The 14,945-nt window shown below is 43.6% G+C and overlaps 2 protein-coding genes across 3 annotated transcripts in view; both read left to right on the top strand.

The window, feature by feature from the left end:
• Positions 1-5,721: 5,721 nt before the first annotated feature.
• tmem200cb (transmembrane protein 200C, genome duplicate b) lies at positions 5,722-7,293 on the top strand. The gene has a single exon (XM_076097664.1). It carries the CDS (start codon positions 5,722-5,724, stop codon positions 7,291-7,293), a length of 1,572 nt encoding a protein of 523 aa, XP_075953779.1.
• A 2,395-nt stretch (positions 7,294-9,688) lies between these two features.
• LOC142956078 (band 4.1-like protein 3) overlaps positions 9,689-14,945 on the top strand; it is a 44,925-nt gene continuing 39,668 nt past the window's right edge. Inside the window, exon 1 of one of the 2 annotated variants that reach the window (XM_076097392.1) lies at positions 9,689-9,791. The gene's annotated coding sequence lies outside the window, so the exon portion shown is untranslated. Of the gene's footprint in view, positions 9,792-9,879; positions 10,136-14,945 lie in introns of those variants that run through there. The other variant, XM_076097387.1, reaches the window with a different exon arrangement.

Raw genomic sequence — 14,945 nt, forward strand, 5'->3', positions numbered from 1 at the left:
TCTCAGCTGCTGTGTCTTTATTTCTAAGGCCTCAGAAGGGAGCACCGCTTTTATCTCTCCAACTGACTCCTGCAGCAAATAAGACGTAATGATGAAAAAGTTTCCCGGAGGGAGTTGATCTCTCACTGAGTCCATATCTCAAGTTTTCACATCCCCAATTAGCCAGTACAGCCCAAGCTGAAGAAATTAAATGAACCCCCTGCAGCTCCTGATGCTGATATATATATATATATATATATATATATATATATATATATATATATATATGTATATGTTTTAGCTGTTAGCCAGCATATTATAGAAAGAGTGTCTGACAAGTAAAGGAAGCCAGAGGGCAAAGTGAAGGCCGCCTTCTGAGCTCTGGCTGTGCAGATACAAACCATAACAAAGCCGGTTACATTTCAGGAGGAGATTCACTGGAGCTATTTTCGATACAGTATTTGTGAGCCCTACCATGGTGCACCGTCCCCTGGGATCCTGGATGTGTGAGGCGAGAAAATGGTATAGAAGCCAAACTATATGACACATCATTCAAGGCTGACAGGACTGGAGACAGGTGTCTTAAATAACCGTGACAGATTATCACTGAGAATCAAATTGAATTATTGTATAACTGCTGCCGTGTGGATGGGAATGCGCCTCCCAAATATGAAAGACCCAGTATTAGGAGTGTGAGACATAACAAAAAGCTGAGAGTATCTACGGTTGATCCCTCTCTGTCTCTCACCTGTCTATTCACTTTTTCAAATTGCCTTTCTTTCTCTTTCTACGACTGAGAATGCCCACTTCATCACCATACCTGAGGTGAGTTTAATACCTGAGGAGGTCTCGATAAGAAATGATTAAGTATGTGAGGGTAAAGTCATTAGGGCAAGTTGGAAAGTCTGCAGAAATGAATGCTAATCTCCTGCCGCTTCTGCAAGAGTCTGCAATCTTTCACCTGCAGGTCACGGAAACTATACACATAACAATGAGATGGCAATAACGTGAATATTTAAAAAAAAAGCTGCCTTTTGCCAATAACTTAGTTATTACTCCATTGTCCTATATTGTTGAAATACTAATGAATTAAAGCTTTTTTCTTCCTCTTTTATGTATTGAATTAATTAAACAGAACAGGTGCCGGCACGTCTTTGGCACAGAGCACATTAGCCACTGTCAACAAAGATCCATTTAAGGGAGCTCGCATTGAATCCAAGACCTCGTTTTGTGGGTGGCAACGTGATCAGACTTTGTTTGAAATACAGAGGAAAATATGTCATGTGAGTGTGCTCTCAAACTGATTAAGTGATTGGAATCAAGAGATTTTGAGGGATATCTTGAATATGAGATGGGGGGGGGGGGGGGGGGGGGAGATTGATGTGCAGATGATGTGACTATGGGTGTCGACTTGCATGTTTGTGGTTGGATTCTGCATTTAAAACTGAGTTTATTTCCAAATATATATTACACTTTAAAAAAGTGTAATATCAAATGATACAGGAAAAATAGCATTTTTTTCACCAAGCTTCTTATCCGCAGCTAAATGAGTGAGATGAGGGTACAAGGACAGTTGGGAAAGGCTGGTGAGGCACCTGTGCAACCACTTGACCTATATTCAGTTGAGTATTTTCAATCATATTATTTCTACAGGCTGTTAACTAATCTTAGGCAATGGTTTTGTAATAATCGCTGCTGTCTTTCTCTCCTGGATATCTTCCAACAACATATTTTGGAGTATGTGTTCGCAGTAACAGAGTTTTAAGAAATATTAAGTCCCTGTCAGAAGCTCAGAAGCATCGGTTGTGTGTCAGTGCCTTCCTATACTGCACAAGCTTAGAGCTATATTAAAAGCTGCTCCAGACCTCCAGACCAACACATGGTTTAACGCCACGGATTAAAGACAGCTCTTTGAAACCCCCGGATTATTCCCCATGTCCGTGTATACTTTGACTCCCAACTGCGGCATGCTCACTTTAGTTTTCTCTGTTCCTTTCCTCTAATTTATGCCATAAACAAGGCACATTTCTGGGTCATAATTTCGCAGTCAACTCTCTGGAGCATCAGCTAGCTTTTGTAATTCCTGCTCCCCCTCCTGCCATGTGTGTAGCTGCTGCCTCTGTCTCCTGTCTCACAACACTGAGACACATCTGGACTCTGTCATATTTCATTTTGTTAAACATTGGGACGCAGCATACGAGCAATTACAGCAATGCAACCCAAGGGAGAAAGGTAGGGAGAGGAAGGCACATGCTGTTAGAGATGATGGATTTGGTGTTTTTGAATTTGCCTTTCTCTGACCTCACCTGCACTGTATGTGCAGTTTGAAACTCATAACACAGTCATTTATTGATGCATTATTTGCCCCCTATAGTTCTCAGAGATATGCACATGCAGTGTCCGGTGCATGCACTCTATTATTGCTGCCATACAAATTCCGAGATCATACAACAATTATAGACTGTGGCAAAAATGCAACCGGCATTCGTATATAATACTCGATTGTCATACAACTTTCATTCAGCAGGTTACTGATGATTTTATGTCCAAACATGTAAGACAATCTAGAAAGAAAGAAAAAGATGTGGAAGGGTTAACAGCATAACGCACAGTATGATAAATGTCCTCAGCAGCCCTCCTTTTTCACGTTGCCCAATAATCCCCACCAATGGAAATGCAGTTGGCCCGCCCCTGCCGGTCTATTGTGAGTCTGCGTCCAACTGGAGACCACTCTTCCAGACTCGGCACCAAAGTGGCGCACCACGACATGCACAGCTGAACGAGGAGTGCGCCTTTGAAGATGCTTGGTTGTCGAGCCACAATTTCTGGTAAGAGACTCGATGTTTTATGATTTCATTTATGTTTTTGTACCTCCTGCGTCTTAAACCCCAACTGAATATCCGTGCGTCTGATTCCACATTGACTGCTAACAGGCTGTATTGCAGCGTTTAGCAAGTCGAATAATTGTGTAACAGAACGGGTTTAGTTGGGGAGCGTTATTTTTGTATCTCGAATAAATCGACGGGCAAGAGTTTTGATGTCTTGCCCGATGCTTGAAACAATGCGCCCTCTATCTAGTTTTATCTGTGAGATTAAAATCATGATTTTGTTGCAGTTTATGGAGATATGTCGGTCTGTCTTAGATATTTGGCTACATCTGTCAAATATGCGAGAGACATAAAGTAAAAAAAAAGGTGGTGGAACGAGCAATATTTCAAAGGCGGATCTATTTATCCAGTGAAACTTTTTTTTTTAACGGCTCTGATGTTGCAATGAAATACCGATTTGTGATGAGTTAAATGACTGGCATCATGCGTTTGAATAAAGGTATAATTATTAACACACAGCTCTACCGTTATGAAAGCATGGGCTTCGTCAGGCCGTGGAAGAGGTGCGGATGTTTGTCATCTTCTCTGCACCTTGTGAGCCCCCAAAAACACAGTGTTTGGCTTTGTGCGGGAGCGACATTTTCAGGAGCAACCTCCAACCTCCACAGCACCTCCTATTTTGCTCCACGGGCTTTTTTTTCCCCAACAGAAGGGAAACAGATGCGCTGTAATGTCAACAGTCGATTACTCATGCAACATTGCGCGAAAATAGGCGCCCCCGCAGCTTGGACGGACTGAACGTCGAAAACCGAGCCTCGTCTCCCCTCCATCCTGCCAGACGAGCAGCTTCTTCAGGGAGACGTTTACCGAGCAGTTGGCAGCTTCCTGTTCAGCACCGCAGACAGAGACACAGTCTGACTTGTCCACACCCACTTCTGGTCCACGTTACTGCTGCCCTTCTCCGTTCAAACATAGACACGGGTCCGCCCACGCTCTATCGGTTTTAGTGCGGGTTGACGTGCTCTCTCGCCCGGGGAGGGATTTGAGTGCTCGTCGGATGCGATATAGTGAGAAAGTCGCTATAAACAGCAGCTGAGTACCGGTGGGTTGTTTGCGGAGGCCCAGGTGCAGAGCCCATGTGTTCTACTTTTACGTGGGAACTGCCTGTAATAACTTGGATCATAAAGGGATGTCAAGGACTGTTAGGGTTGAGAGAGCAACACCCAGAGCAACCTCTAAAAACGTCTTTTTAATTGCTTCTCTGCGAGGAATTTGTGGAATAAGTTATTCATGAACCTAAGCCCTAAGTCATACACAATTAGGCGTGATTAGTCAAATTAAATACCTAGCTATCAGCACAATCAAGGAGGGAATGCTAGAGTCTGTCTAATTAATCAGCCTTGTCTTCCGATCATCATTCACCACATGTGGTTGGAACTCATCAGCTGATGTCTGTAATCATGATGAGTGTTTGTGCCTTCATTGCCCTTTGGACCGAAGCTCCCACTTATTGGGCTGCATAATCATAAAACCAATGCAAGCATCTTACGTGGCACAGACAGTGTTGGTGTGTAAACAAATGGCTATAGCGGCTCACATTTGCCCTTGGTGAGGTGCTGTATATGCGAAGGCCGCCGTCATCTTGAAGCACGCCTGCGCTTGGTTGACGGTGAAGTGGACTTGGGTGGAAAGCAGGAGGAGGGGAGAGTGTTGGTAGGAGAGTGTTGGTAGGAGAGGTTGGCGCGAGAGAGGAGAGGCAGAGAGCGATGGAGTGTATGGAAGCGAGAGTGAGATGGAGAGAACATGCCCGCTGGCCTCCTGTCTGGACACATTACATTTTCATAGGCTGATATCGCACCGGCACAGCTGAATATAGATAAATAGCACTCCTTGTTCTCCACTGTCAAGTTGGGTATCTGTCTCTGTTTCTGTTACGTCATTGTATTTATAGATCCAGCATCAGCAGATGGATGTCATCTGTTGGTTTACTGACCATCTGATGACTAATATTGCAACTGCCTTTGGTGCAAAGAAGCAGTGTACACTCTACCTGTAGGATAATCTCAGATACAGGGCCGGATTGATTTGCTCGTGGATCCTGGACCCCCCCCCCCCCCTTTTTCCTCCAACCCATTTCGCCCCAGAAACCAAGGAGTATTCCCACGCTGGTATATTAAAGTATTTCTCTATATCATTAAATATTCATGACAAAAAAAAGTTTAAAAAAACAATAACTTGAAAACAGGAGTTGTTGAGAGTTTAAACTCTTCAAAAACTGCTTCACGTCTGTGTGGGTATTGTTTCATCAGATGTGGTTGACAAACAACCCACTAACTGTCATCAGATTGTGATTCAAATGTTGCTAAATCCTCTGAAGTACATGACATTGTGTTTTTCCAGCTGAGTCCCTCTCATGTCAAACCAGTAAGAGGAGCAAAGAGAAAAATGAAATACGTAGATAGTCTCTCAAAAATGTTCTTACTGTGGCAGAAATATGTGTGTTCATGTTGGACCCCAGCGCTGATTGTAAGAAGCTGACTGAGAAAATAGGTTCTCAGGGCCCTCAGAAGGAATCATAACTAAATCTTCATACCATAAATCCCTTAACATTTCAGTTTATATCATGTTTTAGTGGTGCTCATCACCAAACTAATTTGTAAGTAATTGTCACAGAGTGAACCTGCGGCCTTCGAGGTCCCTGAGGGTTAGTTGCCAGCTTTGCCTGGTTGACAATCCTTACATATGGTAAATCTGGATTACATGTGTAATCTCTCAGTGAAATGAACAAATTCACTCCGTGGCTCTAAATGTCTAAAACCCTTTCCTTATCATGTAAATCATTAAACTAATACTCTGTCTTTTTTATTTTGTGTCCCGCCAGGTTGAGTGACAAGCCTGCGGTCCAATCGTCACCATGATAGCCACAGGTGGCCTGCTGCGCATGAACAGGCGCCAGGATTCCCTCCGCTCCAAAAACCGGGCGGAAAACAAAAGGAAGCGGAAATCCAAGAAAAAGAAGAAGAACGATGTGGTGGTGGTGAAGGGGAAGCTCAACCTGTGCTCCCCGGCCGGTTTTGTGGCTGCCGTGGGGCTTATAGTTCTCATGGTGGGGATTTCCATGGCGGTACTGGGCTACTGGCCCAGCCAAAACCAGCAAAAGTACCAGGAGCGCCGCAGAACTGGAGGATACCAAACCAACAGGATGAGCTACTCCAAGAGTCTGCCTGTTTCCTCTAACCTGACCCATAACAAGACTCCCTCCGGACAATCCGGTTTAGTCAACCAGAGCCATTCTAACAGCAGCGCCCCCGACCCCGCCCCCGCCCCTCACTGTGGCTTCCTGTGTGACTTCCTGAATAATTACCTGTACTCAGACAATCTGAAAGTCTTTGGACCGCTGGTGATGGGAATTGGCATTTTCCTCTTCATCTGCGCCAATGCAGTCCTCCATGAAAACCGAGACAAGAAAACCAAAATCATCAACCTGAGGGACATCTACTCCACAGTTATAGATCTACACAGCATACGGTCGAAGGAGTACTCGCCTCTGAACGGTTTGGTGAACTACACTCAGTCGAGGAGTGCCGAGGGCCAGTCGGGCCAGTTCCCTGCGAGCGGGACGCTTACTCGCAGCTCCTGGCCCTCCACTGGCCTCGGTTTGCAGGGCGAGTTGGGCGGCGATGACGTGTTCAGACGCCCGTCGTTGGCCAGCAGGCCTCGGAGCTGGTCCAGAGATGTCCAGACCTTTACGGACACCGTCTACAGCATCTACAAAGACTACAGCAATAGCAGCGAGCAGGCGCCGCAGCCCCGGCAGTGGGAGACCACCTCCATCGTCACCTCCTCTGTAAACGCTTTCACCCTCCCCGTGATCAAACTGAACAACTGTGAGGTGGAGGAGTCTCAGAGAACGGAAGCGGAGGGACGCTCCGAGGAAGGGCTCGTCATCGAGGCTGCTGCTGAAACCGTTAGCGAGGAAGGACAAACCAGCGGTAGCCCGACTGACGAGACGGACGTCAAGGAGGACGCCTCGACGACGGATTCCCCCCCGCCCCATCGGAGCCGCGAGGACATAGCCGCGGACACGGCTAACCAACAGGGGGCGCCGCAGGCTCAGCCTCAGCCACCGTGGACCCAGCTGTTTCCTCCATCGCCTGTTGCCAGAGCAACGGGGTCACAAATGTCGCTCAACTCCCTCACGGATCAGCCCAGGTCTGTACGCCGCTGCAGCCTGTCTGCGTCTGTGTGCCGTCAAGGCGACAGAGCCAGGCGCTTCAGCTGCCCCCGTCTGGAGCGCTCCAACAGTAGGGGCTACATCAAACTGGCTGATCTGGGGGGCGACTCCTTCGAAGCCTCCGACACGGACACTTATTTAGTGGCAACCGAACAGGAAGTAGCAACAGACTCAGCAGCAGCAGCAGCAGAGGAGGAAGAAGCTCAGGGAGAGGACAGTCTGGTGACATCCATCACCTCTGCAGAATCCTAGACTTTTTGCTGACGAGCCTCTGAAAACTGTTTGATGTCTTCTTCTTTGCTTCATATCTTCTTCTCTGATTGCTGATGTGAAGCTGGCCATTACATGAGTAATGGAAATCTGCAGAGTAAGCAGCTAAGGACTATTGAAACATAGCCATGAACACTCAAGAGCAAGGCTCTTTATAAATACCACATCCACAGCTCAATATTCAAATGTAATTTTTCTATTTTTTCAATGTAGCAAGAGCAATACTAAAGACTTGTAAGAAGATTTAGTAAAGATTTCTAACAAAAAAAAGAAAATCTGATCTGATGAGTTTTAATTTTTCTTTTGTATAACAGTAGGGCAAACAATGTAGCCTGTAGAATTGCCAAAACCGTCACTGAGAACTACTGTCTGACATGTTGTACTGTAGCATTGACATATGCCACAGCAAAATAAATAGTCTAGAATTGTTTCTCTACATCGTTATGTGAATACCACGTGAATAGGTGAACTGAATTGAATCTCAGGTAGATGTTTGGTTTAGGATCAGGACCTTGAGGACAAGGTCTTCCCTGTGCACACTTGTTTATATGAAACATTCATGGTTGAATAAACTTGACTGTAACACTCCTCCTGCCGGGTCTCGTAGTCGTCCTTGTTTGATAATAGATGAAGTAAAGCCGATGCCAATAGTTAGTTTGCTCCATGTAGGTTTTAGAAAAAATAAATGGAAACAAATGAAAAACTGTGGGACTGTGAGTGGTTAAGTGTGGTAATCCTGCAGATGGTATAGATTTTGACTTCCTGCACTTCAGCAGCACTTCTTCTCATTACTGGGAAAGACTGCAGTGGTATTGATGTTACGCTGTCCGTGCTAACTGAACTGAGACCAGTAACCTATAAGTGACATTTACAGCGGCCTTTTTATTAATTGGCTTCACAGTTAAAAAGTGGAAATCAACAGAGGCTTATCTGCTGATTCAGATGGGTGACAAAAAAGAAAAATGAGTATACTGTACGCATCTTAGATTTTAGAACAACCCCAACATTTCCCACAAGTGTTCAATTGGGTTGAGATCTGGTGACTGCGAAGGCAAAATCATATGGTTCACTATTACTATTGCCGCCCTGTATGGAAACATCTGCAATCATTATGTTTCTGCTCTTTTTATTCTGAGTTTTTCTTTAATTTGTCTCCTGTTTTGTTTGTGGTTCTTCTGCACTTGTGCGTATAGTTATGCAAATACGTTGCTCATAGCTTTCAATGATGGAACTGAACAAAGTACATACTGTATATTCAAGTAGTACTTGGGTGAAATTTGATGGTACTTTTATGGATTACTTCTAATTTCTGCTACTTTAATTAATACTTCTACCCAATACATTTAAGAGTAATTGTACTTTTTACTCCATTACATTTATTTGACAGATTCACTGTAGTCAAGTTACTTTGCATCTTACTGTAAGGTTGTATATACAAAATGCACTGAGTTGCCAATTAGGTCTTTTCTTAATTTTGTTTATTTTTAAACTTTTTTTTATTTGTTTACACAGTAGCGCAATACAAGTGACCAAGATGAAGACATATGAAACATATACACATGCAGTACGCATGTAGGTCGGTGTGCGTTTGTGTGGAGGGGTGTGTAGAAGAGAGCGTGAAAGGGAAGATAATATTAACCGAAGGAAGAAAGAAGGAAGGAGAGGAAAGAAGAGAAAGGGGTTAAAGATTTATCGCAGGACTGCTGTATTAGACTGCTTTAGTTTTAGCTTGGTGTGGGCCTAGCTAGAAGAAAAAAAGGCAACTGGGGTGTGTGTTACAGATTTAAACTACCTTATAGGCTAGGAGAAACATCAAGTATAAAACAGTTTAGATAGCTCCACTTTGACCAGCAATAACATTAAAATGCTACTTAATTCATCACTAAAAATAATCCAATAATACAAACGCCAAGTACTTTTGCTTTTGATGCTTATTTGCTTATAATACTTTTCATTAAGTAACATGATTACAAGGCTTTTACTGGTTATGCTGTTATATAATGGTGTACATTTACATTCAGCCTCTGATTACTTCTTCCACCAATGAATTTCACATTTATTTTACTTCTTAGTAGTAGCCTAAATGCAGGAAATACAAACTATGCAATCAACATTATCTGCAAGTTCAGCCATCGTTCAGGAACATTGACTTTGGTTTGCAGACTTTTATCATGAAGCATCTGAATGCAGCTCAAGCTAACGAGGCCATCTAGTGGTCATGTGACACATGGACGACCATCAGACGTCAGTCCGTCATCCTGCAAAGGCTCCACCAGGTGGCACTGGGACTGTGCAGCCTGCGTCGTCACCGTGGGCGTGCCCGTTTACAAGTACTATAGGGGCCGATTTCTTCTTTCTGAGGCAAGGGGGGGCGGGGTTAGCTCGGCCCCGTCTCTGGGAAGGTTTGCCAAAGTCGGCGCTTACAGGTGTCTGGTCCTTTTCACCCGGGACGAGCACCGCGTCGGAATTCCTGTTCTCCGGTAACAAACTCACACACACACACACACACACACACAGTGGTGTCAGCTGGTGTTTAGGGAGCTTTCTTGTCATTATAGTCAGGTAAAGCGTTTATTACAGTCTGTGCGCTGCACAACTTCACTACGTATCAACACTTGACTGTGAAATACTTTGGGCAGCATCGACATACAGTTAGCGGTTACTGACATTGTTTTAAGTTTGATTTCCAGAAGCCAATCTCTCAGTAAATGTTTTGTTTCATTTTCTTAAATGATATTTCTCTCTCTGTTTCTCACACCGGGGTTTCCAACACGCCGTGACGCGCCTGCTGCTACTTTCCCCTGTGACTCGGGACTGTGAAATGGTGAGTGCACGTGTTTGTTCACGAAAGTGTGAAGTATGTCACGTAAACACTGAGGCAGTTCACACGCACTCGGTAAAGACACATGTCTGACTGGGTGTATGAAAAGAGACGTCCGTTTTACTATGAGGTCAAACAGAAGGCCAAAGTGCCATTTCATGGATCAAGGGTCACCAGGATCACAAATCTTTACCAACTTTACCAACTTTTTTAAACTACTGTGTTGTGCAAAAGGTTGGGTGGAGCAGCTCTTTAAAAGAAAAGTTCAAAGACTACTTCAGTTTCTGGTGATAAAATAACCAAACCAAACCCTCAACAATATTTACTTAGGTCACTTTTTGGGACCTTACATTGACTTACATTAATTTACTGGAGTGTCGCCCTAACCATAACCACTACTTGCCTAACCCTTACCTTAACCAATTAACTAAAATCATTGTTAACCTGATCTGAAGTCTGTAATGTGTCTCCAAAGGTAGCCTCAGTTAGGAACACACACACACACACACACACACACACACACACACACACACACACACACACACTAACCTGATCAAGACTTTGCTGGGCACAGGCAGACAGTTTGGAAATGGGAAGTCATCACAGCATGTGTTTCCGCTTATATTCTCCCCAAAATAGAAATGTGCATGAATCAATAGAAGAAGAGCTCTTTGAACTTAAGACTTTTTACTGCACACACACTGAAACTTTGCTGTGTGGTGATTTATTTTAAAACATTTTGTAATGACCCAGGATTTTTATGGCTGTAATGAAGTCGTATTTATTTTCAAGATGGACTATGGCTTTTTATAGGGCCACATGGGCGCTGTCACACTTCGGTAGTATTAAATGAAGGTGACTGTGCAGGACCAGAGAGATAAGGCCGGCCAAAGTCTGTCGGACTTGTCGTGTTCACTGGCTGGTGGTAGCATGTACAGCGCTGCATGTTTCTCTGTGAGGCGTTCATGAGTAGATGATTATCAGCATTTGCTGAGCTGGTGCTTTTGCTGTCATCGTGACTGACTTTTGTCTTTGATAGATCTTAGTATGCAAAGTGCACCTGTAGTATGTCACGCCATAATAAGCAGGGGCGGTAGTGTTATGTCCTTCCATACTGATTTTATATTATTTGAAATTGGTGTGAGAGCAGTGAGAGCGAACCAAAAGCAGTGAAGTTGTGGGCCAGACAGCTAAACAATGAGCCGATACTCACTTTAAAGCAGGAGCTGCAGCTTTTGGGGGATAATTCTCTGTATATTCGTCACTACGAGGGATCTCGTTCACGTTAGACGTTATCATTTTGACGCATTGTTGTAATAATATTGATAAAGCTAAAGGCGGACTAGTCGGCATGATGACGTTTTTCTAGTTTCTTTTTAGCCACTGCCTTTTTTAAGACGCATATAAGATTCCAAATTCACGAGTGGGGTAATAACTTGCATATGTTATGTGTTAGAACAAAATGTTAAAATCTGTTGAGCTTGTGTTAACCACAGACCTGATTCCAGGCATGAAACCAAAACGCATTCCAAAGAAACATTGGGTGTGAGAGAAGGGAACCGAAAGTGCAGAAATGCTGACTCATTTCCTGGGTTTTAGGACTCAATACTGCTCAATTCTATTTATTAAAAGTATTTTCTCCAGGAGTGTGCCACCGAGGTTTGATCAGGTTTGATTGACATCGACCAAACAACCTGTCGACTGTCATCAGACTCTGATTTGTTGCTAAATCCTGATTGGTGCTTGGAAGTATGTGACATCACGTTTTTTCGAACTGAGCCAGTGAGAAGAAGACAGACCGAAAGAGAAATGGCTGTAAATTTAAAGTGTCTTTACATTTTGTGGGTGACCGTGTTACTTGCCAGGTTTTTCAGAGCCGGGCCACTTGAACTCAGGAAGGTTGTAATTATGGACAAACGGCAGGGAATTTCCCAACTCTGACTTTGACTGGAATGCAGCATAATGTACAAGAGCGTCTGTTTCATCAGGTATGACTTCTGAAGATGTTGTTTAGGTGTTACAATTGAAAGGCCAGTTTCGGTGACTTACAGTAGAGAACATCTTGTGACCTTTCGGGGGAATGCATTCTCCTGCAATTTCCTTTTTGAAGTTTATTTAATTTCATGTCAGGCTGACATAACAAGATAAACTCTTCATTCTGTGGCTCGAGATCATTCATTCATTCATGTTCATAATTAAAGCTCATTCTGCTGCAGACGTCTCTCTACGGGAGAGATTTCCTGCTGGTGTTTTGATGTAGTATTGCCAGTGATAAAGACTGTCTCTGCCCTTTTATCTTAGGAATTAAGATCAGTACTACTGTCAGATCAGTTCATGGTCAATAGTGCTGCTGGCGTTTTACAAAGTGTGTGTGTGTGTGTGTGTGTGTGTGTGTGTGTGTGTGTGTGTGTGTGTGTGTGTGTGTGTGTGTGTGTGTGTGTGTGTGTGTGTGTGTGTGTGTGTGTGTGTGTGTGTGTGTGTGTGTGTGTGTGTGTGTGTGTGTGTGTGTGTGTGTGTGTGTGTGTGTGTGTGTGTGTGTGTGTGTGTGTGTGTGTCACAGTCAGAACTAGAGGTTAAAGGTAAAAAGAAATAGTCTGCAAATCTCTGGCATTATCAAGATTTAGTGATAAGATGGTAAATTTAAGATAGTAAACAACTGTTTTATTGTGACTATCATGATAAAAAGGTCGTCGCAGCTCGCATCATCATGTAATTAAAATCAGAAGTGTCCATCAACATGTCCCTGAGCAAGACGCTGGACTTCTTCCGGCTCACTTGTTATTTCTAATGTAACATCAAGAGCATCTCCGCATGAAGTGCAACATGCAAATAAAACCATCAACACAGATTCCCTGTCAGTTGAAGTGAGCTGAACTCGACACGTGAGTGCAGTGCACTTCGGGGGCTGACGGAGATAACGCCTATGACTAAATCTTGTTTCGTGGAGAGATAAGCTTGTTGGGAGTTTTGTTATCTCCCAATGTTGCCTGATCACTTGAGAGCAGCATGGGGCTGCCTTTGCCTTATAAAGCTACAGCTCATGGGGTGGCACCTTGACACTCACAGGGTATTTATAGTCTTTGAAGTCATCCCACAAATGTGCTATTGTAAAGGAACTTTTGTTTCTTGCCAAAAACTCTGTTGCACTGGTTCCAATGTGATATTCTGCTGTGAACATCCAGGCACTGAGCTTTCCTTTGTCCTTGCCTTAGTTTATCCAAACTATGACACGTCCCACATTATTGTTTCTATTATTATGTAACTAAACATAGAAAACAAACGGATGCATTATAGCCCAACAATACTAGTCAATATTAGTATTGATATTTGGAAGTTAAAAAAATACGGATCCTTTAGATTTGTTGTTGTTGTCGTTGGTCGGTTTACATCTTTGGTCCTGAATGAAATATCTAAACAATTCTACGATGGATTTCCATGAAATTGGTAGAAACATTCATATTTGCTTCAGGATAGTAATTCTGGTGATCCCCTGACATCAGCACGTTAGCATTTGTTAGCATTTAGCTTAGCGCTGTAAGTACACAAAGCTGCTAGCATGACTGTAGACTCTTAGCGGCAGTCGAATAGTCCTTTTTGCTTAGAAAGGTTCCTCACTTAGGGAAATGACCCGGAAGTATCTTAACAGGCAGCCCTGATAAGAGCTGGTCTGATTCTATAAGTGCAAAGGAAAAGTGCTTCAATGCTTCCTTTCTTATCTCCTTTAGCATCCTTTACGAAAGGTGATAGTGGCGTCCCACAATTCCATGCGACGGCACCACAGCATACCCACGTCAATAACATCTGCTGAGGCATAGTTACGTAGCCTAGAGTAAGGGCAGCCGGATTCTCTTAACGCCGCATGGCTTTTTCCTAAATATTCAACAATTCTTCTTCCCATCTTTTCCTTGACCTCATGATGTTTTCCATCCAGGTCAAGGAAAAGTGGAAAGGAAATGTTTTTATCATGAATACTTTCACACAGAACATGAATATTAATTACGTGGCAACAAAGCAACGTACTTCTTTTTCGGAACGAGGTGGATTTTTCTGAGCTTTCCGCGCCGCGCATAAAGGCATCAACCAATCCAAGTCTCTGTTTGAACATATTGTGTCCTTTTTGTTTACAAAGAAAAGAGAATGCTGTAAAAATGGAATAAATTCTGTGATTTATATTCTTCTCCTTAGTTGAAACGCTGGTATCCATAGAGAGCTCTAAAAGGGAAGAATGATTCTAAATTCTGCCTCCCACCACATATGTGCCGCCCCTCCCTTTCTCTGAAGATGCCTCGTCTCTAATCACTTGACGGGCACAATCATTAGCCTAATGCTTTCCAAAGGTTGCAAACGCAGAACACATTTACGATTCCTTCGAGATAAGATGTGCTTCCTACATGCACAAAAAAAAACAAGAAGGGGAGTGCTCCTCAGTATCTTGTTAATAACCCCTTTTCACATTAAACTGCACTGTGTACCCTTGGCTTTATATGAAAGGGAGCCATGGTTGAAAAGAATGACTTTTCTAAAATGTGGGTGAAGTGTGATGACAGAGTGTGCTCAAGATAGGGAGTCGTTTTGGGAGCTTTGGCCCAGTCGGGGTCGTCAAAATCTGACACTAATTTGGCTCGTATGCTCGCTGACCTGCAGCCCTTTGGGAGTGAAAGCGCTTTCAGCTGAGTAGAGCTGGACAGCAGGGGATAGTAGCTTTGGTTAGTTAAAGGTGAAGAAGAAAGCCGAGCTGGAGCCAATTTCACTACGAGTTCATTGAGTTCGAGGGTAACAAGGGCCCGGTGAAGTCCCTGGTTGTTGTGTATGA

Source organism: Anarhichas minor, unplaced genomic scaffold (assembly GCF_050575085.1).
Source record: "Anarhichas minor isolate MPS153535 unplaced genomic scaffold, ASM5057508v1 ptg000024l, whole genome shotgun sequence".
In the NCBI taxonomy this organism is placed as follows: domain Eukaryota; kingdom Metazoa; phylum Chordata; class Actinopteri; order Perciformes; family Anarhichadidae; genus Anarhichas; species Anarhichas minor.